General features: G+C 41.4%; 1 protein-coding gene across 9 annotated transcripts in view; it reads left to right on the forward strand.

The window, feature by feature from the left end:
• The window catches only part of DOCK7 (dedicator of cytokinesis 7), a 106,925-nt gene that overhangs the window by 57,753 nt on the left and 23,067 nt on the right, over positions 1-26,105 (forward strand). For 3 of the 9 annotated variants that reach the window (XM_074875854.1, XM_074875855.1, XM_074875856.1), the window contains exons 15-34: positions 3,082-3,199; positions 3,797-3,867; positions 4,649-4,787; positions 4,987-5,088; positions 5,347-5,433; positions 6,195-6,426; positions 7,736-7,900; positions 8,822-8,991; positions 12,796-12,888; positions 14,100-14,189; positions 15,220-15,315; positions 15,419-15,559; positions 15,709-15,822; positions 16,841-17,011; positions 17,742-17,881; positions 21,460-21,629; positions 22,451-22,605; positions 23,509-23,691; positions 24,176-24,311; positions 25,428-25,524. In XM_074875854.1, coding sequence (XP_074731955.1) covers positions 3,082-3,199; positions 3,797-3,867; positions 4,649-4,787; positions 4,987-5,088; positions 5,347-5,433; positions 6,195-6,426; positions 7,736-7,900; positions 8,822-8,991; positions 12,796-12,888; positions 14,100-14,189; positions 15,220-15,315; positions 15,419-15,559; positions 15,709-15,822; positions 16,841-17,011; positions 17,742-17,881; positions 21,460-21,629; positions 22,451-22,605; positions 23,509-23,691; positions 24,176-24,311; positions 25,428-25,524 — 2,670 coding nt within the window. Of the gene's footprint in view, positions 1-3,081; positions 3,200-3,796; positions 3,868-4,648; positions 4,788-4,986; positions 5,089-5,346; positions 5,434-6,194; positions 6,427-7,735; positions 7,901-8,821; positions 8,992-12,795; positions 12,889-14,099; positions 14,190-15,219; positions 15,316-15,418; positions 15,560-15,708; positions 15,823-16,840; positions 17,012-17,741; positions 17,882-21,459; positions 21,630-22,450; positions 22,606-23,508; positions 23,692-24,175; positions 24,312-25,427; positions 25,525-25,972; positions 25,991-26,105 lie in introns of all 9 variants that reach the window. The other 6 variants (XM_074875857.1, XM_074875858.1, XM_074875860.1 and 3 more) reach the window with 4 other exon arrangements.

A 26,105-nucleotide genomic window follows, 5' to 3' on the forward strand; every position in this document is an offset into this window, starting at 1 on the left:
GATTTGCAAGTTGGAGAATTATTTCCCCTCTCTATATGTAAATTTTCCACAAAAGGAAGATGCCTGTAATAGGAAACCCTCTGGAGAGAAGCTGCCTGAACAAGAGCAAGCATCCAACCCTCCCCTGTCTTACAGCATCTGAACTTCCAATTAGCAACATGAGCTTCTTCGTAATGAAATTCAGGAGAACTGTCCTCTGAGCCTTTCACGTGGCAAGGGTTTAAAGGCAATGGATGGGGGAACAACCTGTACATTTCCTCCAGCGCTTTTTTTTATGAACGCAGCTAAAGCCCTGCCTGACATGCAATGTCTGCTTGTAGGTCTCCAGCACCCTCTTTCTAGAGTGTCATCATATTGGTGAAATGTCTCCTTTGCTCCCAGCAGGCCAAGCCCTAGCAGAAGAGGTGGTAGAACTGCAAGCTTGGTTTAGGCTCATCTCTGCTATTCAGCATAAATCAGTCCTAAGCATAAGACTGCCTTTAATATAGGGATCCTGTAGCCTGGCTTCATAAATACATTAAATCCTTCTCTTAAGCACTAATAATACTTAATAAAAGTTTTATGAGCAATGTACATTTTAGAGTAAATTTTCATATCCATTTTCATTTTACAAAGAACATCAAGGAGCAAATGTATTCATGCCAGAACAAAGTAATTTAGTAGAGTCACAAAAATGGCACAGGCCCCCTCTGAAATAGTAAGAGAGCGTTGATTAGGCAAAGCGACCAATGGGGATGGGATTCAAAAACTTAATTCACCATGAAGGACTTGAAAGGGAAGAAATTCCCACATGCCAGCTAAGCATATTCCTCTGCCTGGAGGGGTGAAAAAGAGCCTGGCTTCATAATGCTGCCCGTATAGCCTTCTGGAGCTATACAGCCGGACTGTTCTATATAGCTGCTGACCTGGAGGAGGTACTTTTTTCTTCAGACACTCTTAGAGAATTCTATAGGACCAGCATTAACCCGTGTCTGTATAGATGGGAGTACCCATGGGTATGGGGGAGCAAATGGAGTTCCAATCAGAACCAAGTCCTTGGGTAGGGTTCATTTACCAAAACATTGACATCTAGCACAATTTCAGACAGCCTAGGGCAGGCCACCTCCAGGAGAGTGACCCACCGCTAGCCCAGTGCAGGTGTTTTGGATACCCATCTGAAAAGGCACCAGGTGCCTTCACTGAGCAACTGAATTACTGCCCTCCTGACAATCAAAATAAGGACTTGTTTTGGTTTTGATCTACCGTTGCCCACACTCTGTAGCAGCTGCTTTATTGTGCTTAAAATGTTGTCCTGCTGTGCTCCTCACTTCAGTCTTCTGTGCCCATCTGTTGTCTCTTGTATCTCTGGGAGAAGGAACAGTTGGAAACTACTTACAAATTGTGTTCAGATTCACTGAATAGTTCCCGGAGGGGGACAGAGAGGAAGGGAACCTCTTTTACCTCCTGCCTTACAAACCAGGGCTTGTTACAGAATTGGTTGCTTCAGTGTTTGGGCAAAATCATAGAATCATAGAATGGTTTGGGTTGGAAGAGACCTTAAAGGTCATCTAGTTCCAACACACCAGTCTTTTATCCCTAGCAGATGCAAGGCAGCAACATGAACCTCTCACCTAACCATCAGGCTGCTGAGTAGCCTGTGGTGAGCATCCCTCTTGGTCCTTCTTGTTGGAGCTGTAGGAGCCAGGGTATCCGAGGAGGAACAATGCTGGTCTGCTAGGCAAGGCTGTGTGGGAGATGGATAGGGGATATGCAGGCTGACTTTTTAAAGACGTATAATAATTCATGCACTTTTACTTGTTTTGGGGTGAAACAAGGTGTATTTCCTTTGAATAAGTGAGTATGTTGAGTGGAATGGTTTGGAGCGGCTTGTTGTCTTCTTTGTAGGAACATGCAATGGACTTTCTGTGGTATAAATTACTTGCTCATAGGGCAGGCGGGGACTTTTAGTGGACAGTTTTGTTAACGTGTGAATCCAACTTGCACTTCGTTGGCAGGGACTGAGCAGGGCTTATTGCAGAATTTTGCATCTTGTCACTGTTGTGTTTGAAGTAATCACAGACTTTGAGAAATGGAGCTGGAAGGGGCCTCCAAAATGTGCCCCCCGCAATGAAGGTTGAGGTTGTCTGTAAACCAATTTGGACAGCTGTTTGCCTCACCTGTCCTCAAAAGCTACCAGAAAATGGAGATTTCACACCTTCCCAGGCAATTTATTTTACTGCTTAACTAGCCTTACAGCCAGAACATTTTCCTTCGTATCTAACCTAAATCTCCTGTGCGACAATTTCAGCCCATTACGTCCTGTCACATTCCCTGTGGATGTGATGATCACTTTATTTCTTCAGTCTTTGCTGCAGTTCTTTAGGTACCTGGGAGTGCTGTCCTTACCTCTGGCCACAGCCATTCCCTCAAAACTGAGCACTGGCCATCCCCGCTGTTTTCCAGAGCTCCTGACTGTTCTTGTTTCTCAGATGTGAGCTTTAGTTGGTCCCTCTCCTTCCCAAAGTGCAGCTTTCAGGCGTGGAATTGGAGATGCCATGCTGTCTGAGTCGTTGTGAGGATTGCATATCTGCTGAAGCTACAGATACTCATTTAGTTTAATCTGTTTTCGGAGGAGAGGTGTAACCTGAAGTCATCATGATGTAAGGAGATTTAAAAAAAAAAAAGAAAAAAGAGGACAGGTTACAACAAGGAAGTTACTTAACAGGAACCAGCCACTCTGTGTTGAACTAATAAACACTTCTCAGTGCTTTTCTATTCATATGTTTTCTTTCCGCTTGAACTTCTTAGATTGTAGAATCACTGGTATATTTTTAGATGTATTTTTCAAGTGCCCTTATAAACAGGAAGTATTTAAAAATGTGATGGCAGTTAAAAAAACTATGACTTTTGATGTCTAAAATAAGGGGTTATTATCAAATTGCTTGGTGCACTTATGTTGAAGAGAAGACCATCTGGCTAATCAAACCCTTCACTTTGACTCTCCCAGTGTTTCCATAGAGGTTTAAACAATAGCATTAATAAAGGTATAAACCCTCTCATTCTTACACGGAGATGCTCACTTGATGCCTTTGTCTCCTGCAGGAATCTTCTTTATGTCTATCCTCAGAGCCTTAACTTCGCCAACCGCCAAGGATCTGCCAGGAATATCACTGTAAAAGTCCAGTTCATGTATGGAGAGGACCCAAGCAATGCCATGCCGGTGAGGAAAGTACTTTGTGCTCCGTGTGAATGCTGCGTGCTGATAAGGCAGAGTACACATTGCAGTCATAAAATCCCTGTGTTAAAAGAAAACCTTGCTGAAATACATTTCAAAATAACAAGCTCAGAGGAATATCAAATTACAGTATTTCAGAACAAAGAGTACATTTGTATAGAGTTTGCAAAGTAACAATGTAGTAGCTAGTATTTTAACCCGAGATGTTTGCAGTGGACAGCCTTGTGTTTGGAATAGCACTTTTGCTTCCATGCCAAAAAAATTAAAGGTGATAGTTATACTTGTGTTTAGGGCCAGAAGTGATCAGCCCTTAGTGAAGATCTGTGTAGGGGTGGTTACATTCATCAGTTCTTCAGACATATCTGTGTGCATGTGACTGAGATTATTAAAACTGTGAACTCTTCAGTGACTGAGTAAAACGTTGTGTGTGAGTGAAGGAGCGTGTAACAAGCAGATGTAACTGTACACAGCTGCACAGACTCATGAATGGAGCTGTAAATGTCTCTGTGGAATTATGGAACAAATTCTTGGCACAGTTTTATAGGGGAATTTCTGTGATTTTTTTTTTTTTCTTTTTTGCAGGTCATCTTTGGCAAATCTAGCTGTCCTGAATTTTCCAAAGAAGCATACACAGCTGTAGTGTATCACAACAGGTAAAACACGTGACAGCTTGTGAAAGGATGTGGGCCCATATGGATAGTGTGATTTTACCCAAAGGAAGTTTTACCACTGTGAAAGTGGAGTAACTCACCAGTGACTCTGTCTCAGTGTTAATTATTTCACAATGACTATCTGAATACCACTCACAACAACTGCAGTGTCAATTGATAGGGTTGTTAGCATTTTGTGATGACTAGGAGCTGGAGTCTTTGTTTGCTTTGGTACAAATCAGCCTTGTGTCAGGGGCTGTGATCCTGAGCACGTAGCCCAGCTCAGCAGATGCTGTAAGGACAAGCTTCAAGTTAGTAGTCATGAAGACTTACATTATAAACTCATGGTAGTGTGTGCTTCATTATTTTGCTGGAGCCTTTTAGACTTTAGTTACAAATTGGAAGTACTTGCTCTTGAAAAGAATTGCCTTGCAGTGGCGGTAAGGAGTGCTGAATCTGGCCTTAACGTGTTGATAGGCTTTGTAGGTGTACCAGGGAGAGAATCCTGTCCTGTGGACTGGGGACCATGGCAGTCTCCACCCTGAAACAAGAGTTCATTTCAAAGTGCTTGTGTGAGTAGGGGCTGCTGCTTTCATTTTTGTGGACTGTAAATGCCTACCTAACATTTTTCCAGTCCTTGGTGATCAGAAAGTAAAACTTTAATCCCTTGAGATAGTCCATGTGCTTCCAGATATTTTAATTCAAAGGATTTGGTCTCAAGCATAAGATAGTAAACCACGGTGTTTGTATTGATGACTCAGTTGAGGGTCTGGTCTCTGCACAGATCGCCTGATTTTCATGAGGAAATCAAGATTAAGCTTCCAGCCACTTTAACCGATCACCACCACCTGCTTTTTACTTTCTACCATGTCAGTTGCCAACAAAAACAAAACACTCCCCTGGAGACCCCAGTCGGATACACCGTGAGTGTCTTTCAGTCTTTATGTTTTTCAACATAGGATATATTCATAATGCATTTGTTTGCAATTTGTTCAGCATCACTGTCAACTCAATACTCCGTTGTGGAATTTGAGAATTTGGCAGTGAAGCCTGAAAAGTTCAAGAAAGCCTTAAGAAATGTGTGGTTTTGTTTTTTCTTTTGTTAATTCCTTCTCCTTAAAGTGGATACCAATGCTTCAAAATGGACGGTTAAAGACTGGTCAGTTCTGCCTACCTGTTTCATTGGAAAAACCACCACAGGCTTATTCAGTGCTTTCTCCAGAGGTGAGTTGTCCTTCATGCTGAAAATGAGCAGGAGAATACTTCTGTTAAAAAGTGAAAGAATATGTGTGTACATATGTGTGTGCATGTGTATTTTTAACTCTTAAGGGTTATTTATTTCTTAAGTACTGTTAAGTTTAGACAAGTGTGGGCACACATGTGTGATCTGACAATAAAATGAAAAGAAATGGCAACTGTAATTAGAAGTGCCTTAGCTCTGGTTTCTGTCACATCCTCACTCATCTTTCTGTTAACCTGCAGGTTCCACTCCCTGGAATGAAGTGGGTGGATAACCACAAAGGGGTTTTCAATGTAGAAGTTGTTGCTGTATCATCCCTCCACACTCAGGTAAATGTTAAGAGCAGGCATTGTAATAAAAAGGGTTGGTACTCTTTTGGCAACTGAAACGCTGTCAAAGTTGATACTGTGAAGAGTATAATAATCACTTGTAGTGAAATTACAATCCCATTTTCAGTTCTGAGCAGCAGACCTGTTATTCCACATTCTGCTGTGAGTATATTTGACAAGTTCTGCTTAAAAATATGGACAGTTTGGCCTTTATTCACAGGGAGTGAATGGCCAACAGTGTTTTCAGACCTCAGGCTGTTGTGTTTAATACCACAGATCTAACATACAGTCCAGGCATATGATGTTTCTTTGTTTTTCCTTTTCTCCTTTGCCTCTTTTGTTCCTCCATGTATTTTTCATCTTTCTTTGATCTGAAAAGAAATATGACAATCATTTTGACTAATCATTTCAACTTTTGTTTTATTAATTCCCAGTATGTCATTTGATTTTTTTTGTGTGTTTTATTTGTTGTAAATACTAACATGACTTTAGTGCATTTTTGTCTGTTTTTCTAAGAATACACAGTTTGTGGGTCTTCTAGTTTTGCCCTGACAACTTCTGAACATCGGCTGATTTCACTTGATTTAGACATATGGGCAGAGCTCTCAAAGATGTTGAGTTTCTGCTAATTTTGTGAGACTAAATGGTCAGATAGAAGAAGGAGGGAGAGAATCCATCCATGAGGTACAAATCCAGAGAAAGTGGAGTTACTTTTGGAGCTTCTTGCTGATTATTGTTTTTTCTTTTTTGCTTGTGTGTAGGACCCTTATCTTGACAAGTTCTTTGCACTTGTCCATGCTCTGGATGAGCACATGTTCCCTGTGCGAATAGGAGATATGAGAATTATGGAAAACAACTTGGAAAATGAACTGAAGAGCAGCATTTCAGCTTTAAATTCCTCTCAACTGGAGCCGGTAGTGCGATTTCTTCATCTCCTGCTTGACAAACTGATTCTTCTGGTAGTAAGACCTCCTGTCATTGCAGGCCAAATAGGTATTCTATTTAAGTTTTATAGAGAATTACATAGCTGAAAGTTTGACACTTCCAATTTTATTGTATTTATGTAGAAATGAAAAAGTCCATTTTAATGCTTTATTTTAGTGCCACTAATACACCATGTATCTTCAAAATAAAGCAAGCTGGCATCCAGATTGGTGCTGATATACACAGGAGCAATATTTAATACAAAGGTTTTCAAGAATGACTAGTAATTTGGTGTCCACGTTGAGACACTGGAAAGGGGCCTGACTTTCATGAGTTGGATGCTCAACATTTTCTTAGCACTGGAGCCTGTTGAGGTGTCTCTATACTGGCATTCAGGAAATAGGAATTTCAGCCTTACTAGTCACCTTGGAAAATCTTGAAGTAGGTAAAATAAGAAGATAGAGATGCAGTATGTTCCTCTAGCTGTTGTGGATCTGATACTGTCAGCATGAATAATCCCTCCTTTTGCTCCTTGTTGTGGGCTTTGCTGTGGCAGTACAAAAAAATCTCAAGTGGAAGTCAGGATTAGATCCTTAGTAATTAAAATAGCAGTTGGGATTTTTTGTAGGAAACTTGAGTTTGAACGTGATGGAATATCGGTATCTAAGACTGCTTTAAAACTAGCAATAGATTTTTTTTTTAGAAAGGTTATCTTCCTGGGAAGAATTTTACTCGAATTTTTATTTTATATTTTAATGCTCTTCCACTCTTTAAGTATTCTGTATTAGTTTAGTTTGTCTGTATGGAGCATTTAGGACATTAGTGTCTAGTTTTTAAAAAACTAAGATTTACAGTCTCCAGCTGCTGTCTGCTTCATCCATAATTTATTTAGAATATCTACCTCGGTCTGTGTGTAGATTCCTATACTCATTTTTAGAGCAGATTTTTTTCTAAAACACAATGGAATTGTTCTTTTTGATACAGTTTATATTTTGGCTAAGGCTTAAATGAAGGACATAATTAACTGAGAAAAGTATGATAAATATCCAAAGGATATTATCCATCAATTAAGCAAGGACTTGATCTTGTTACCATGTCAGCTGATGATCAAAGTTGGGCTGATTGCAGAAATCAGGCCTAAATTCATTGAATTTGTTATTCATAAAAATGGAAGCTTATCATTGCAACACCTGTCTTCCTGTCAAGCTGTTTATTAGACCTAGTTCAAATATCAGGTTCTGTTTTTCATGAGAAATGCTTGCTATACTCTGAACAAGCTTCACCATTTGTCCTTTAGAAGGTGGACAAAATGCACATTTAGGCTTTGCTCATGAACACTGCTGCAGTCTAAAACAAACTCCTCACTTATTACTTTCAGTTAACCTGGGCCAAGCCTCTTTTGAAGCGATGGCATCAATCATAAACAGACTTCACAAGAACTTGGATGGAAACCAGGACCAGCATGGCAGAAACAGCCTTCTTGCTTCCTATATTTATTACGTTTTTCGCCTACCAAATACCTATCCCAACTCACCATCACCAGGTAGCTCTTTTTTTCATTTTATTTCAAGTCACAGTTTGTTAAAAGCAAGCAGAAATTGCTTGCTGGCAGGTGCTCTTGAGCTCCAACTGCATGGCTGGTTCCCTGCCAAGCCCTGTTATTAACTTTCTCTATGGTCCAGTGTAGCCATTTACCAGATGAGTTTAATTACAGTTAGCCATGTCAGAGATTTTAACTATTTGATGATGTTAGATAACAGTGTCACTGCTGAAAGATCACGAGGCTAAATTATGGCAAAATTCTTTTAAGTTTTATTTTCTGTGGCAGGTAGACAGATGTGGTACGCTCTTGGCCTGTCCTGCTTCCCAGTCTCCTTCACTCTAGTACTTTCTGACTTTCATCCAGTTCCAGCAAAAGTTGATACACTGTCAAAGGAGTGTGAAATTCTTGAAAACACATGTTTGGGTACAAGAGGGAAACAAATTAATTCCACCCCTGCTGAGAACAAGAGATACATCTGCGTGTGGGAAGGGACAGTGTGAATGACAGCCACAGAAAACTAGGCTTTGGAAGGACTCTTGTGCTTGCATGGAACAGAAAACCTCTGAGGGGGGTTGGGAAGGTTGTGTACTTAAAACTGTGCCCAGTCCTTTGGTGGTTTTCGAGTCTGAGGTCTGGCAAATATCCCTTTAGCTAAAGACATACCTCACACTGGCTGCCTAAACCCACAGGGAGCTTCCTGCTTCCCACCGATCGGTGGATAAAATAGCTTTTTAATCCCATCCCTGTCTCCCTGCTGCTTGCCTTGGAGAACCAGGCAGGGGAAGGCTTAGGGAAGGTTTCCTTACAGCCCAGACCTAGTGGTTATCTAAAGGGTTTGCTGCATCAGACAGGTGTAAAGCAGCATGGGATCAAGGCTCTGAGCCATGGTCTAACAGGATGTTCTTCCGTCCACTGCCGTAGGTCCTGGTGGCCTAGGGGGATCAGTGCATTATGCCACCATGGCTCGATCTGCTGTCCGGCCGGCAAGCCTTAACTTGAACCGCTCACGGAGCCTCAGCAACAGCAACCCAGATATATCTGGGACCCCCACCTCGCCGGACGATGAAGTTCGCTCGATCATTGGCAGCAAGGTATGCGTGCACCGCTGAGGGTCTTACAGGAACTTCAGCATCTTTTATTTAATCTTTAAAGAAGTAACAGGGAAGTTTTGGTGATTTTTTCCTATGAAAAGATGTTCTTACTAACAGCCCCTTCTCAGACTTTTTCTGGCAGTTGCTGATAACACTACTGAAACTCCACTCCTTGAAAATAGTTGCTGATCTCTCTGACTTGTTGGAGACCATCCTGGCAGTGTGGTAGCTAGGGGCAAGAGTCCTTCTGGACTTGTCTCCCCAAGACTAGTAGGACAAGAATGGTTTTACTGCCTCACTTTTCACATGGCCAGCAGCCATATCCCCTGACCAGCTCTGTTATGTCTCCCCAAACCTTGCATCCCCTATCTTGCCACCCTGTAATCCCACTCTTACCTCCCAAACCAAAACTCTCTCTTCTCTGTGTTCAGCACTAATGGCTGCTCAGATGCTTTCTGTACTACTTATGTCCAGAGCAGGTATCTTGCACACAGCAGGAACATTCCTGGTCCCTGCATGGGCCAGAGAGGATTTCAGCTGGTTAGTGAGTGAGCCTTAGTTCAGTCAGCAGTGTGAATTTACAGTGTGCTAACTCTGCACCCACACTGATTCCTCCCACCTAAAAGTAACTTTCCATTGTGGGCATGTTAGTGCAGAGCATCTGGCATGGTCTTATTTTGGCTCTTAAGGGCTCAGTATATGCATCTCCTGCAGAAGGGCCTGTCCCTCACTGGTGACTTCCAAGTACACAGGACTGCTACAGTCCCAGTTTGAGCACTTCAGTTTTGTGCCTAAAACAGGTGGGATGAGCCAGGGCAGATCTGCTGTGTTGGTAATTCTGTTCCCTAAGAGGGGTGCCTTAGCTTGGGGTTCTCTTTTTTAATCTTCAGGCTGTGGTAGCTTAGACCAAGATGAGATGCTTTCCCACCAGTGACCCTTCACTCTTAAAGCACAGATGAATTCCTGAGCCCTTTCAGAGAGCTGCTATGTTCGATCCTTTGGAAGATCAGTGAGCAAGTTTGTTAATAAAGCCACCACTGGTTGGTCCTGTGTTTTATAAGAGCAGGAAAAACATAGTTTCAGAAAGGTTACCAATTTTAAATGAATAAGAGCATAATTTGCTGACTAAATAAGAGTCTGAAGAAGTGTGGATAGGAAAATAATTTCTTACATCAAAGTTTGGACTTAGAAGTCTTAAAATATTTTAAAGACCATTCCAGTATCTTGCTAATTAAACAACCCTGACCTTTTGTGAAATGCCATAGGCACTAATGTGCATATGGAATTTACACAGGCTATCAGAAGTTTAACATGTGCTGGCTTAGCGAATAATGTCACAATACAAAATGAAGAGAGATTTTCTTCTGGAGATGTACTCCAGGCTTTAAAGAAAAACCTATTCTGCGAATAATTGTTGAGGGAAAAGTTTCCTTTAGGGTAGTCTGAGCATCAGAAATTAAGCTCAGTCTGACTATAAAGACTTCTGGTTGAATATATAATTTTGCCTTGTTAATATCAATAGGCAAAAATACAACACTTCTTGAGATGTTGAAATGAGTTAAAGGGTACAAAAATTTCTGTTCTGTTTCTCCAAGTAATGGCATAAACACATATATTGGAGTAGGGAACCTGCACTTCAAATTAGAATCTATCATGAGAAGCTTTCTGCTTTTAAAAAAACCAAATAGTGTTTTGTTGTTTGATGGAAGTCTTCAGAGTCCAGTCCTGTATTGTTTTTTATTATAATGTAAGATATTTATAGGTTGGGTAAATATTCATTAAGTCTATCCTTCATCAGCTTCTTACTTAATTTTGAAAATTCAAACAGTCATTCCCTTTACAGGATTTGGGAAATTTCTGTTTATTTTCATAATAGAGGAGGTTTTAGGTCTGTAACTTATTTTGCCTTCATTTGTAAACTGAGGCCATGTAAATTTTATTCCCTACTAAAGCAAATTTATTAAGTGTCTAAAAAGACTTATGGTCAGATTTTACACCTTATTAAGTGCTGCTGAAATGTCGGAGATGTGCTGGGAAAAAGCAGAAAAGGTTGTGGAGTTTCATTGCTCTGACAGTGCATTTTCACAAATGTGTGTTATGTTCCTGCACAGATCCAGCTGCAAGTTGAACCCCAAAGATAGAGCAGAATTTTCTAGCAGTTTTGTGAACTTTTGAGTGACACTGTCAAGCAATTAAGAAGCTCTTGTACTCTTATTTTTCAACGAGGGAAGAATCTTTCGCTTTTCAGATTTTTACAGAATGACTTCTGCTTCTGCAAACACAGTATATGTTTAACTATCCTCAGAACCAGAGTGACATGATTAGAAAGTCTGTGAGCAGAAATGTGAGTGTGATAAAGGCATTTTCAAAATTAGACCGGATTTTACAAAACAAGAGCTTAGTTCAGCATTCTGCAAAGTCCTTTCGACTTTAAATCACTGTGTGCAAAATAAAACATGTTTATGGGTCTGAGCAGGGCAGAGAGCTTTGATTTATTTCTTCCAAAAAGTAATTGAGATTAAAACACTCTCCTTATGTGTTCAGTATTTTTTTTACTGGACATCTTAAGCAAAATTATAGCATTGCTGTACTCTGCATAGAGGGTAGCTCAGTGGATTAATGGTTCGAATCCCAGGTTACAGCTTTCACGCTGGGTTCAACCTTGGGGTGGATTTTTCTTTGCTGAGAGAAATAGATTGTTAGGCTTGGTGGACTTTGCAGCTGATGATAATCGCTGTGATGAAATGGGCTGCACCTTTGCTTCATGTATTGGGAAAAAGCCCTAAGTTGGCACAGAAAGTAGGATGAAAGCTCTCGCTCAGGTGAGGGTTGAAACTGATGTGTGGAATTTATAAGGAACTGCTATTCGGTTGTGGCATTGCAAAACTACCTCCGTTAGAGCTGGTTCCTGGGAGCCAGGAAAGTCCACTGCATCCCACTGAATGTTCCTGACTTAGGAGCAGCCTGGGAACAAAACCATTTAATTTTTTCCTTTTCTTCTTTCTGAGTGTCTTGAGAGGTTAAGGGAGCAGAGACAGAGGAGGGATCCACAGTAATTTTGCCCATATGATCCATTGCAGGACTAGAATTTGGAGTACAAACTAGGTTGAGCTTTTAAAAAGCAGGATGATTTTTCAAATATTTTGCTTGGCAAAGCAGGTTGGTTCCAGAAAAGGTATGTGCTCTTTCTTCTCTTTGCCACACTGCCCAGAGAAAATACTCAAGTGTCCATGTGAAGTTCTGATCACAGGATTACTCTACCAGTGGTGCTGGTTTTTTATTCCATAGAAGAGCTGACAGTCTTTTCAAAGTTTCTCAGCATTTCCGTAAGAGTTAAAGAGTTGATAATCTGTGGGCTAACAAGCAGTCTGCCCTAAAAGTGCTGGAAACCTCAGAGAGCATCCTTTGTGGTTTTCACATCTGTGCACCAATTTTCCTCTGTCACACTGTAAATCTGGGCTGGCTCCATCTGCTGAAGTGAATGGGTTTAAACTGATCAGAGTTAAGAGTGGGATTTTTCAGGAGGAGGATAGTTCTTGGATGTGAAGCGTTACAGATAGGACAGGTTGGACCAGAGCTGTCGACAGTATTAATGTGGTGTGTGTGTGTGATGAGATATAAAATAATCCTCTGGACTAAAATGTCTCAACAGAGACACCTCAGGCTGCTTTAACGGTGCTAACTGATGATGTCTTTGCAGTGTACCCAGTTTGATTGCTTTTAAGGACTAAACTTTGACTACTGTATGGCATGCAACATGTAATATTTCTTTCCTTTCCCAACTGCTTTCTATTACATGCCCAGGGTTTAGACCGCTCCAATTCCTGGGTAAACACTGGTGGTCCAAAAGCAGCCCCATGGGGATCCAACCCCAGCCCAAGTGCAGAGTCAACACAGGTGGTGTCTTCGGTAGAGGTTTTTCTGGCTTTGTTTTCCCTGATGTTTCCTTGTAGAATATCTTCCTTTCAGTGTATACTCTGATTTTGGTGGTTTGGTTTTTTTTTTATTATTTATTTATTCCTTGAAAACTTTGTGAGTTTTATTTTATAAATTAGCATCTTCTCCCCCACCCCCTCACCACACTGCATGAAAAAACCTCAAAATGCGTGAACGTGTCCCCTTCTTTCATTTCAGTGGTTGCTGGTCTGTGAAATGTAAATGCTGTGACTGCTTTCCATTTCTTTTCTTTTCTCTCTCTCTTTTTCTTTCTCTTACACTAGTTTCAGCTTCAGGTGGAGCACATTTCTAAGTGGGAACATTAATCACAGCTTCATAGTTTTGTCCATGTTTGCCATTTCTTTTGATGTTGTGAACCATTTTGCCATTTTCATCAAGCATTTAGTATTCATCATCAAGTAATCCTTCATGACTGTTTGAGTGGAATATTGTTAAACCAAATTGATTACCACATGTAAAATTCTCTCTTAAAACATGTAAATTTGAGTGCTGGAGACAGTGACTTGCTAGGGCCAATTGTATCTGTTCTGTGTTGCAAAGTATGAAAACTTTATAGCAGCTTCAGAGTTAACTTATTTAGCCCCTAGTGCCTGCTGCTTTCCACTGCATGGTTGCCTTGAACGTACCTCTCAACTGTACCTCCTTTCAAGTTTATCAGTCTTTGGAAATACTTAGTCTGAGTTCACTTGTGCTCATGGCAAATTATTTCCATCAGAAACAGAACTTCAGTAATTTTCTCATCCCCTGTGCCCATAGCGGCGTCGCTGTGGGGTATGTCCCCACCTGCTTGGTCTCTGGTAGATTGAGAGGTATGGACTGAGATTACACATATTACCTCCTCGACATATGCATGTTGATAAAATACAATGATGAAAAGGTTTCATGCTTTGCAGCATTAAGTGTCTTTGTGCATAAGAACATGCAGTTATTTAAGTAGCCTGTATGTCTTACAACAATAAAAAGTACTGTCATTTTGTTTAAACCAAATCTGTAAATGAATAAGAGTTTGAGAATGCATAAAAAGGTGTAAAGACAGTAAAAGCCTACAGTTGGAACAGTATTTTTGTAAACGTACATTGTCCTTGAGCTGCAAAACCCATCCACAGCAAACTTTAATGTCCTGTCATCATTCATTCATCTCCACTCCGTAGGCTACGGATCGAAGTTGTAATCGTATGTCTTCGCACACTGAGACGTCAAGTTTCTTACAAACATTAACAGGACGATTACCAACTAAAAAGGTAGATTTCAGTGAAGACAATTGATATTGTGGGGCAGGGAGGTCAAGCCATTCTGAAAACATGATGCGATCTATTCTTTTATTTATAGCCTGATTTTTTCCGAGGTCATTAGGAACTGCTGTTGCTTAGCACCTCTGAATATCCAGGCTGTAGTGAATATGAAGTGTTCTGACATAGAGTCGAATTGGGAAGAATAAAATGATCAGGAGTAGCTTGTTTGATTTAATGTCTGTAGTGTTTGGAGCCAGTTTATTACTGGCTTTCGAAAAATATGAATAGCGCTGTCTAGACATGTAAATGATACATTCTTGTGTGCAAAATTATAATGTGTTAGATGGCTAGCATTGCGGATGTGTGCTGAACTCAGTGATGTAGGTGTTAATCCAAAGCGACTCCAGAAAGTGAATGGGAGTTACTTTGAAAGTGCACTCCCTTAGAGGAGACGAGAGCCTGCTGAACGATGTCAGAAAGACAAAATGCCTGACTTTTTGTGTAATGAAAATGTGATCACTGACAGCGTCCAGTCTGTGGGTTGGTCCTCCCGAGAAAAGAAATCAAAAAGCTGTTTCTTAGCCCCACGTTTCTTTCTTACCGTTTTAAGTCCTTTCTCACAGTAAATATACATCTTTGTACAAATCGCTTTATATGTCCACTTTTTACTCCTTTTTCCTGCAAAAATCAGACCAGGCAGAAAGGTAGACTTTTAAACTAAACTAATTTGAGCACCAAACGTTGGGTTTTTTTTTTTTTTTTTGGGTGGGTGGAAAATTCTTTTAACACTTGAAATTCAATTTTTTTGAGCAAGATGCTGTGAAACGTTTCTCACATCACATATCATAACATCATCCTTCATTGTTAGTTGGGGATTTCTTTAAGGGATGCCACCACTGCTGTCATGTTCCCAGTTATTTATTTTGCTTAACCTCATTGTTTGCCATACTTTCCATGGACCGTGCTACCATTTCTCATGCGGACTGCTTTGTGAGCTGATCTTGAGGCTCGGGCTAACTCTGGATTTGAATCTGTGTAGCTTTTTCATGAAGAGCTGGCCTTACAGTGGGTTGTGTGCAGCGGGAGTGTGCGGGAGGCAGCCCTACAGCAGGCCTGGTTCTTCTTCGAGCTGATGGTGAGCAAACTGAAAACATCTTGCTTATTGTCTTACAGTTCGTAGTTTAAAACACAAACGGCAACAACTGCAAGTGACTTTGTGGTAATTTATATTCCTATAGGTGAAGAGCATGGTGCATCATTTGTATTTTGCTGACAAACTGGATGCACCAAGAAAGAATCGTTTTCCTGAGCGTTTCATGGATGATGTAACTGCTTTGGTCAGCACAATTGCTGGTGATATAGTCTCTCGGTTTCAGAAGGTAATAGCAAACAATTAAACTGAACCCCAGTCAGAGCTCAGGCACCAGACCTCCTGCATGTTGTTTGATGATGCCTAGGCCAGGAATTGTTTGAAAACATACCGTGTGCTCTTCATTTTTTTCCCTGTTTTTCTCTTCCTTCTCTCTAGGATACAGAAATGGTCGAAAGGCTCAACACTAGTCTTGCTTTTTTCCTCAATGACCTGTTATCTATCATGGACAGAGGATTTGTTTTTGCTCTTATTAAGACCTGCTACAAACAGGTGAATACAAATAAATATTATGACATCACTATGAACCATAGCATAGCCTACTACTCTAACTTTCTTTGGACAGACAGTAAAGTATGGACACAGAATTCTGCCATTGAGGTCTTTCTAGAGCAAGCAGGGCGTTCTCAGTGGTGATTTAGAGTTTACGCCTCTCTGATTACACTCTTAAATATGAATTAGGAGTAACTCCCTTGAGTGAATGGACGTGCAGCAGGAAGGAAGAATTATTCCCTCTGCTCACCACATTCAGAGTAATTGAATCAAAAATTAGTAGGAGGTTTTGTGAGGGAGCTCAGACTATCCTGGTTTGTCAGTGGGTCTCTCAAGGACACATTGACCCTGTACGATCATACTGATCACCATGCTCCCCTTCCATCCTTCTGAGGACGCAGGGTCTCCTCCCCCATAAGGAGGGTTCCTACATTACACATTGGGAAGCTTATTTGCAATGTTGTGGCAGACAAATCACCTCAAACCACAAAGTTTCGTTTGACTGCAAACATCCGTGCTGACACTGTGTACAAAGGAGATGGTGAGGTATCAGGAGCTTAGGCTTAGACTCATTTTTGCCACAGAGTCTAAGACATTTTATATAAGGGGCAAGTACAACAACAACATTTGAGCTTTGTTGCCTACTGTATATTATCCAACCTGCATCTTTGACCTGTTAATGCATGACACTCTGTGATCCTGCTTCTCCCATCTCCCTCCTAAAATCAATAGGATGTGAATATCATACACGAAGTACATAGTTCTTCATTTGCTTATATAGATATGGCTGTTGTATACATATTATATCGATGTATATGCTGTTGGCTGGGATGTTTATGGCTCCTGCACATCAGAAATTTAATCTGTAGCACAAAGAAGTTGACCATTTAATGATATCAAGCTCTTCAGTTCTTGCTTTAGAAGTGTTTTTGGGGATCAGTGGTGGGACAGGGAGGCTCATGCTGCATTTATACTCTCTTTTGATGCTAACTGCAATTTTATGGGCTAAACTTGACAGGTGTCTTCAAAGCTGTATTCCTTAACAAATCCAAGTAACCTGGCATCTTTGAGGCTGGACTTCCTTCGCATCATTTGCAGCCATGAACACTACGTCACCTTGAATTTACCCTGCAGCTTGCTCACACCACCTGCCTCTCCATCACCATCTGTGTCTTCAGCAACTTCTCAGGTATGCCGTGACAAGGATCCTTTGTGGGAATGCAAGCTGAGCTTTGTTCTGAGACTTAAATCATATGAGGCAGTTGCATCACCTGTATTTTCAGCCTCTGCTTGCTAATATTTTTTGAAAGAGTTTATTTAGAAGTTAGTTTTTTTCTGTCACATGGGGTTTGACTTCTTTTGGTCTTTATTCTCAAAAAAATGAGGTCCTTAAGGACCTAGTCCCTTCCTGTATTGGACAAGCGTATGAACACAAATGAGCCTTTAAAGAAAACTCTTTGTCCAGTGTTGCCCTTGTCTTACAAAACGAGGGTCTTTCTAGCGCATTGACACTTAGTCCTAGCCTGCTCAGAAAAAGTAATTTGAATTAGCAAGTGTGTCATTCAAGTGGATTAATTAGTTGCAAAATTAGGTAAACTAAATCAAATTAAAGCCTTCTTTAGCCTGAATAAGAGCATCCATACGTGAGTTAAAAGCTAAACTAATCCACTTTTAAAGGTTATTTGGCTTAACTTCCCTAAGGCCTGCCCTGTGGGTGGGAAGGCAATAACAACAAACAGAATTAATAGAAGAGTTAGTGAGCTTGGATGTGCTAGATCCAAACAAAAAAAAGGGGAAAGGTAGTTTATATGAGATTGTCTTTAATTCTGAAATTCTGCTTCTACTGTATTTCATAAACTTTGACTCTGTGTTCCAAGGGGCCTCATTATGCAACTTCTGAAGCTTGATTTTTTTCACAGAGTTCTGGGTTCTCCACAAATGTTCAAGACCAGAAGATTGCAAATATGTTTGAATTGTCTGTGCCTTTCCGCCAACAGCATTACTTGGCCGGGCTTGTGTTAACAGAACTGGCTGTCATTTTAGATCCTGATGCAGAAGGGTAAATCTTTACAATTTTTTTTGCCCAGAGTTTTCTGTAATTCCAAGCAAATGGTGGATGCAAAGCAAGGTCTGGCATGGTCAGAACCGATTTAAGTTTGTCAGCTGAGAAGATAAGAAACCAGTTCTTTAAGAATACTCCTCTTTCTCCCTACCTCTCCTATTTGTTGCTTCCTTAGCCCTGACACAGTAAACATGATGTCAATCACATTTTTCCTGCTGAGAAAAAGGGAAAGAGGTTCCTGCTGGAGCCCCCAGCTGCCACAGGGGCACTGCTGGAGCTCTAAGAGGAAAATAGCTTTTCTCAATTGTAACAAGAAAATAGTTTTCAACATTTACGAAGTTTCTGTTGCTGGTGGTTTTGATTATTACAGTATATTTCACCTGTGGTCCTCCCAGCTCTTTTTAAACATAAATGATGCATTGATGAGACCCCTGTGGGTTACATAAATAGACAGTCAAGCATGCAGAGTATGTCAGTGGCTTGCCTGGCTTGTGCAGCAAATAATTTTCTGAAGTAGGAAACTGTAGTCCTGACATCCAGTCTGTTACTTGTGTTATTTAGGGCTGTATTCTGCCTTGCCTCTTTAAAATGGGTTTTGATGAAAATTATTGATTGCTTCCACAGTCCTAAGTTCTCTTGCAGGCATTTTTCTCAAGGTGGACTCAGAAATATCAGCCGAGTCAACAAATGCTGATGATTCATGGTTAATACTGCCCCTTTACCAAGAGGTCTCAGGAGTTAAATATTAATTCTGTTTCCTATTGGAGAAGAAAGTGATGCCATAAATGAGAATATTTTCTTGTGTATGTACATAACACACTGCAGTCCCATTTGTTTGGCCTGAAATGGAAAAAGCAGCAAATCTTTACCCGTATACACTGTCTGCAAAAATCCTTTTTGTAGCATAGGCACATCTTGCTCACTGGTTAGAAATCAGGTCCTGTCTCTGACCATATTTGCCCTTGATCTTCACAAACTTTCTGTACTCACCTACCTGCCTCTAGCGCTCTCTCACCTGGCTATTCTCAGCACTTAAGCTTGGACCGGGATGGTAATCTCTGCCCAGCTGCCCAGAGAAGCTATTGGCATTACCTTGCTTGTGTCCACTGGGGAGACAGTTCCTCTCTCAAACCCTGTCTAGACAGAAAAAGCCCCCTGATGCTAGTTCAGCTCTGGAGATGCATTTTGATCAAAGCTCCTGAATTTTGGTGGAGATGTATACCAGTAATGCATTTTTAAAAAAATTGTTTTCCAGAATGACTTGTAGTTCGAAGCTTATTAACTGTTCTCAGGCTTCAACCTCCTGCATTTGCCCTGATAGATCCACCATATAAAGTAAACCAGTCTGTGCAGGCCTGCTCGTCCCTTGCCTGTGAAGACTTTTAACAGTCATATAGTATCATCAGCAGTTTATTAATAGAGGGTTCGGACACACCTGCCATTAAAATGTTTTGGCCACCATCGGAAGAAGCTCAGAATTGTTCCCGGTTACATTAAGCTGCAACAGGAGCGGAGAGGGACATCCATCTAGTTGCTTATTGTGTTAGAGCTTAGCCTTAGGTCTTGATAGGTGATACAGAGCCTTAAATGTGTTCTGTCCTTGGTCTTTTTGCTCCGTTAGCAAAATATGTTAAATTTTAGCTCACCCACTTTAGAAGAACTCTTTGGATTGAGTTGGGGAGAAAAGACTCAGGCAGTACCCTGGTGCCTGAAGGCGGTACGTTAGATCCCTCTGTGCTAGGTGCTGTGCAGTAACATGGTATGTTACAATCCTCCTCCAGAGCACTTGCAGTCTAAAAGACAATGTACGTGCAGGTGAAGGAAACCAGCTGAATGTGACAGTTACAGAGAGTGAGTCCAAGCAGCTAGACCCTGAACAGATTGTCCCTACAAACAGTGCTTTGGCTATTAATTTATATTGCTCGTTTCATAGTGCCCATGGTACCCATATTGACTGATGTTACAGGAGAGAAGTGAGAAAATCGGAATTTGGTCTTCAGTGTTCAGTGGCAAAAGTCAGTTTCCCAAAAGTGTGTGATGTTGACACAAGTTCAGGCCAGGGCTGAGATAACAGAGGGGACGGTTGGAGAGCGGCAAGATCAATTCATTGCATTATCAGCCAGAAAGATTAGTGAGCCCTATTTCCTCCTCTTCACTATGGATCGATCCACCACAGTACCTGCTCTGTTCTGGAAAAGCAAAAAAGAAATTCATATAGCCCTGAGTTTGAATTATGCTGCTTTGTTTGGATGTGTTTTCCCTCTGTGCAGTTCTATGGCCTGCAGGATGGTTTCCCTTGAACTGTTAGAAACACAACTTAGGTGCCACTCCTTCAAATTAATGCAAAGACTTTTCTCTAACCTTGATCTGAAGGAACCAGTCACTTAAATGAGCGTTTCCTTCCTAGCTGTTAAGGGTCTCACTAATTACACAAACAAGCAATTGTAGGATCTCATTATGGCTTGATTAAAAAACACAGGAAAGACGTGTAGCTACAACTAGCTAATGTCCTCCTAACCTGTACCAGTGTCCTTTTAATAATTTTAAACCCCGAACAATCCAGTCAAAGCCTCTCATTTTTTTAACCAGAACTCAACTCTACTTTTCAGGTAAAGTGGATACTGCCTGAAATTCAGCACTTGTTTTAATACCTCAGGTCTGAACATTGAAGCTTATGTTTTGCTAATGCATAATGTATGAGCTTCCTTGGCTGCTTCATGCATGGGGTAAAGTTGTCTTCTTGGCCTGGTTTGCCTACAGAAGCAAATAGCTACAGAGATACCTGCTATTTGCTCTGAGAGAGTTTTGCCTCTGTGTGGTGGCTGAGGGAATTGAAAGGAGCAGAGCGAGTTCTTGAGAGATCCAGGGGAGTTTGTGTTTTCAAGGCGTGAGCACCAAGTTAGGCTCATGCAAGGTGCCCTGCAAAAGAGGATGGTGCTTGGGCCCTGCCATTATTTGCACCTTAATAATGAGGAAGGCCATTTTTTGCTGTTTTTCCTTCTACCCCTCCATTTCTTTGACACTTTTTATTCAGAATTATGGATCTGTTGTCTACTGTTTTGGTTGAATAATTGCATGAGGGGTTGGGGAACTGACGCAGAAACTTCCTGATCATTTGATAAAAGCAATGTTCTGTTTTAGGAGGGCTTTTCTCTCTGTAAATGGTGTTAAACAGAAACAAAAAAAGAACACAGTGAATAGTTTCACTGAACCCACTGTCCTCTCAAGCTTCTCTCCCTGTTTTCCATATTCCCTAAGTTCTCCTGATGGTCTTTAGCAGACTCGATACTTCATAGCAGTAGCTGGGGCCGTGTTTTTGTATGGAAAATATGAGAGTGTTCACATTATATTGGGTGTGCACCTCCACAAGGTATTTTTGTACATTTTATACGGCATAGTGAAAAGCCAGCCATTTGTAAAATACATGGGAGATCAAAAAATACACGTAATGGCAGTTTACATGAAGTTAAAAATAAAAACCAAGATCTTTTCCTTTTTTTAAGCCCCTTAGTTACAAAGTATAGTTTGCTTTGAAGATATTAACTAATCTGCATGACCCAACTCTCTTTTAACAGTTTATTTGGATTGCATAAGAAGGTCATCAATATGGTACACAATTTACTGTCCAGTCACGACTCGGATCCGCGGTACGCTGACCCACAGGTAAAGGCCCGGGTGGCAATGCTGTATCTACCTCTCATTGGCGTGATCATGGAAACCGTGCCTCAGCTTTATGACTTCACAGGTATTTTATATTCTGTGCTTTGAATATATGTTCATCTGCTCACAAGACTTGAGTGTGTTTGGGTTCTAAAATTGAACTACAAAACCCTCTACTGTTGGATGAGATTGTTTCTCTTTCTGAATTATAACTTTGACATGTTTTCACATCCGTTTCCTAAACTGCACTTGCAAAATTTGTCTTTGATGACTGTTAACACTCAAAGGCTGCATTTGCCCACTTGTTTGCATGAAGCAAAAAACTAGCAATGCATTTTAGTTTACATCTGTCTGGCTACTGTGTATGCCTAGCCAGCCTCCCTCTATGTCTCTGACCTGCTTAAAAAGTCACTCCACATACAGTACAATTCTCGTAACAATTCCAAAGGATGAGCAGAGTTCCTCCTCTTCCTCTTAGTACGTGCTCTATCAGCAGTTTGTTTCAGGGCTACTTTGCAAAGTGTCCTCAAGAGCAGCAGAGGTGGGTTAATTCAAATCAAGGCAGGGAGTCCAGTCTGGAATAGTTTGGAATTTGGAGCTGTCTTCTACATCCTTTGAGTTTAAGACACAGTAAAGCTGCAAGTAAGGATTTGGAGTGACGTATTCAATGGGACAAAAGGTCTGTTTTCAGAAGAATTCTAGATGCTGAGGTTGTGTAGGTTGCATTTGAAAATTGTTTTCTTTGCTTTGCATGACCTCAAATAATAGTCCTGTTTACTTGCAGGACCCCACAAGTGTGACGATTTTCAGTTTGCATTCCTAGACGGTTCAATGAAACTGTGGAGGGAGGCTGGGGAGAGAAACTTTGAATTTGGGGATTGACTAGATGCACATGTTTCTCGGCAGAGAGTCACAATCAGCGAGGGAGGCCGAGCTGCGTCGCTGTTGATGATTATGAAAGCGAGGGTGGAAGCATGATAAGCCAGACAGTTGCCATGGCCATTGCAGGAACATCAGTCCCTCAGCTCACCCGGCCCAGCAGTTTTCTACTCACCTCATCGGTACAAAGCCATCTCTCCCTATTCCTTGACCCTCAATCTGTGTCAACAAGCAAATATTTACGTGTGCAGGTCCTGTGGGGCTGATCAGTGAGTGGCAGGGACTCAGTTTGCAGCTGGGTGTTACATAGGGAGGCAGAGGATAGAAGACAAGGGGGAACAAATCATGTTTGTGTGTTGTTGAGCCTGTCTCAGAGAGGGTATAAGAAAATGCCAAGCAGGGATAAAAATCAACAAACCTCAGACAATAGAAGAATTCTCCTTCCTTATAAAGACCCTCTTTTTCTGAAATAATCTGATAAAAGCCCTGTGAAGTGGAATGGTCGTTATGAGCTCTAATCCCTAAGCAAAAATTCCTACCACATCTAAATCCCACCTAGCTGAAGACATAAATGGGCCATTTCCCCTGTTCTCTGCAGAGGTAGGGAATCCTCCTGATTTGGGTAACAGACAGGCCCTTCCATTTCTCCCTCCTCCTCCCTTTACTCCTGCATCAGGACCCTATTTTGCCAGGTTTTAGTGCACTCAAAGTGAGACACTGATGCATGAGATAAAGAATGGAGTCCCTCCACTTAACTGTTAACCTGCTGGAGGTTGTTAAAGGCATCTTGAGGGAAGCGGGTATTTGCTGCTGGAACAGAAGCTCATTCGTATAATGAGACTATTTGGGTTCAAAGTGCTGCTTCACTCTTGTTGCTTGACTGTCTGTGGGCTCCACTGAGCTGTTGGGTTGAGAAAGAGAAACGTGTATCTCCTGGTTGTTAGTAAAAAATATCTATTCACCTTCTGTTCCTATTTGGTAATTATTTAGGCTGGGCTGGTAGCTGGTACAGATCCTTTTAGTGATGATTGATGTGTTTGGACATGAAATACAGTGTGGCAAATATTTTGACCTCTCTATTTTAGAGTGGCAGGCAGCACTCCACCTTCTCAACAGAGTCCAGCCGCAGCCTTCTGATCTGCCTCCTGTGGGTGCTCAAGAACGCGGATGAAAGTGTCTTGCAGAAATGGTTCACAGACCTGTCAGTGTTGCAGCTCAATCGCCTACTGGATTTGCTTTATCTTTGTGTATCCTGCTTTGAATACAAGGTACTGTTACATTGTTTAAACCTCCTGAAGTTCCTTCTAGGGCTTGCTGAGGAACTTTACACTCCCATCCTTTACACGACTGCAGAAAGGCATTTCCTGCTTTCTCCTAAGTATTTCCTGTATCCAGAATCCCAAGGCTAAGCACGTCTCTGTGCAATCTCTGGCCTTTTTCCATGTTTACTTTTCAGCCATGCAAGTATCTGTGCCTTGTTTCACTTAAGCAGATTGTGCTGCTTGCCACTCATCTGGGAACTGCTGCAGGGAAAGGGGATAGCTCTTGGTCATTTTGCTTACTACCAACAAGAAGAGAGCTTTCTGTAGCAATGCGGGAGTCTGGGTAGATTATCTAGCTAGCAACTAAGCCTCTATTCCTTTCTTGCTGTATGTCTTTAGATAGACAGGAAAGATATTTTGAGTTGTTAATGCCTAGAAAATATCCCAGATTGAAAGAATCTTCCCTCATGGTCTCATTTGAAACTTGCAGGGCAAGAAAGTGTTTGAAAGAATGAACAGTCTGACATTCAAGAAATCAAAAGACATGAGAGCCAAACTTGAAGAAGCTATTTTGGGAAGCATAGGGGCAAGGCAGGAAATGGTCCGAAGAAGCAGAGGACAGCTAGGTAAGTGAAGAAGTCTTCTGGGCCGTCCCCTTTTCCCAAAAACTGCTGCTCCCATCCCCAACAATTACTTGCACCCGTCTATGGTGTGGGATTCTACTCATCAGGATCTTCAAACAGAGGCTCCTAGAAGCAGCCATTTGCAGTTTACAGCATGCTTCACAGGGTCTGCAAAATCTCTATGCTCAGTCTGAAGTTCCATCTACAGGCAGTTTGTTACTTGATTGCTTCTGTGTACATGTGATCATGTCTCATTACGGGGTGTTCTTGCCTGAGCGTCTTCCAGTGTAGTATCTTTCAGAGCCACCTTCTAGTACGTCCTGTGCAAGGATCAGAGCAGAAAACAAACTGCCTGATCTTGCTTTGATAGCTCTGAAAATGCCTGGATATTTCTGCTAACTTAATGAGGCTTGAAATAGCTGGTAGTTGGGGTAACAAGCACCTTCTGATGATATTTGCTGTTGATGTTGTTTGGGAGGAAGGATGGCCCAGAGGTCAGGACAAGAATCAGAACTGTGGTTTTGTCTCCTACTCTGCCACAGGCGTCCTGTTACTTTTGAGCCAGTCATTGTGAACTAAGTTGAATAAATATTTTAGAGCCATAATTAATGAATCACTTCAGAGAGATGGGGACCTTTGTATTTTTTTTCTTAATCTGGCCTGATTGCCTTTATTACTTGAAATTGCCTTGCCCTCCCAGCAATAAGGATAAAGACATAAAATACTGTGGGGTAGGAAAGGGGTCTCAGCACCACCCTGAGAACTTTCCTGTGTGCCAGTTGAAGGCAGCAATATCAGACTGCTCAGGGTTGTCACACCCAGGCTCCTTATGTAGTCCAAGGAAGGTGCTTCTCTTACCAGCCCTGATGCCTCCCTCCCTGATTTGAGTATCTCAGCTGCTTCTCTCCATTAGCTCTGTAGTGAGCTGGCATGTGGCAGCACACAAAGTGGTCTGCGCTGCTCATTCCTCACTTGCCTACAAAACCACTGCAAGTGAGGTTGCTTGGGCTCTAAGAAGTTGTAGTTTGCTGTCACCTGTCACTTGTGAACAAATCTGGATCCTACCTGTGCAAAAAATGAGCATTAGATGACTGCTGCTGTTTTGATCTTATCCTGCAGAGAGAAGTCCTTCTGGGAGTGCGTTTGGAAGTCAAGAGAATTTGAGATGGAGAAAGGATATGACTCACTGGCGTCAAAACACAGAAAAGCTTGACAAGTAACTCTGCCTTATCCTTCTACATTAACAATGTGCCAGTGCCTGTGAGAACGCAGGGTCTTTCTCCCCGTAGAAGGTCAAAGGCAGCAGTCTGCTTAGCTCTTGTGTGAGCAGGTTTGGGCCCTCAGTTGGAACAGGGCTGGCAGTGTGCAAATAGCTTTTAGTCCAACACTGCCCTGTCTAACTCTTTACTTTTCCACTGTCCCTTGCTTTCTTAGATTTTAAAATGAGATTTAAAGCAACTGATACAATCCATTACCTTCTTGAAACCCTGTAGTAAGCTGTAATTTAGAGAGAAGATCCATTAACAGTTTTCACAGATAGCATATATATCTCATGTCATATTTCCTTTATTCCATAAGAGCATTCTGGAGTTGTCAAAGCTCGCTTTCCTTTCCTGTCCTAATCCATCACTTTGATTGTTTTTCCACATGTGCTGTGCTTTTAGAAGCCACAAACCAGCCAGGTACTGTAGCATTGGTGTGCAGTTCTTATAAATTGCCATTTTGTACATCTGCAGACTCAATCATCACAGCATTGTTTGTGATGCTTGGCAGAAGTTTTCAGTGTGTGTGTGCAAC

This window comes from Strix uralensis, chromosome 8 (genome assembly GCF_047716275.1).
Source record: "Strix uralensis isolate ZFMK-TIS-50842 chromosome 8, bStrUra1, whole genome shotgun sequence".
Classification (NCBI taxonomy): Eukaryota; Metazoa; Chordata; class Aves; order Strigiformes; family Strigidae; genus Strix; species Strix uralensis.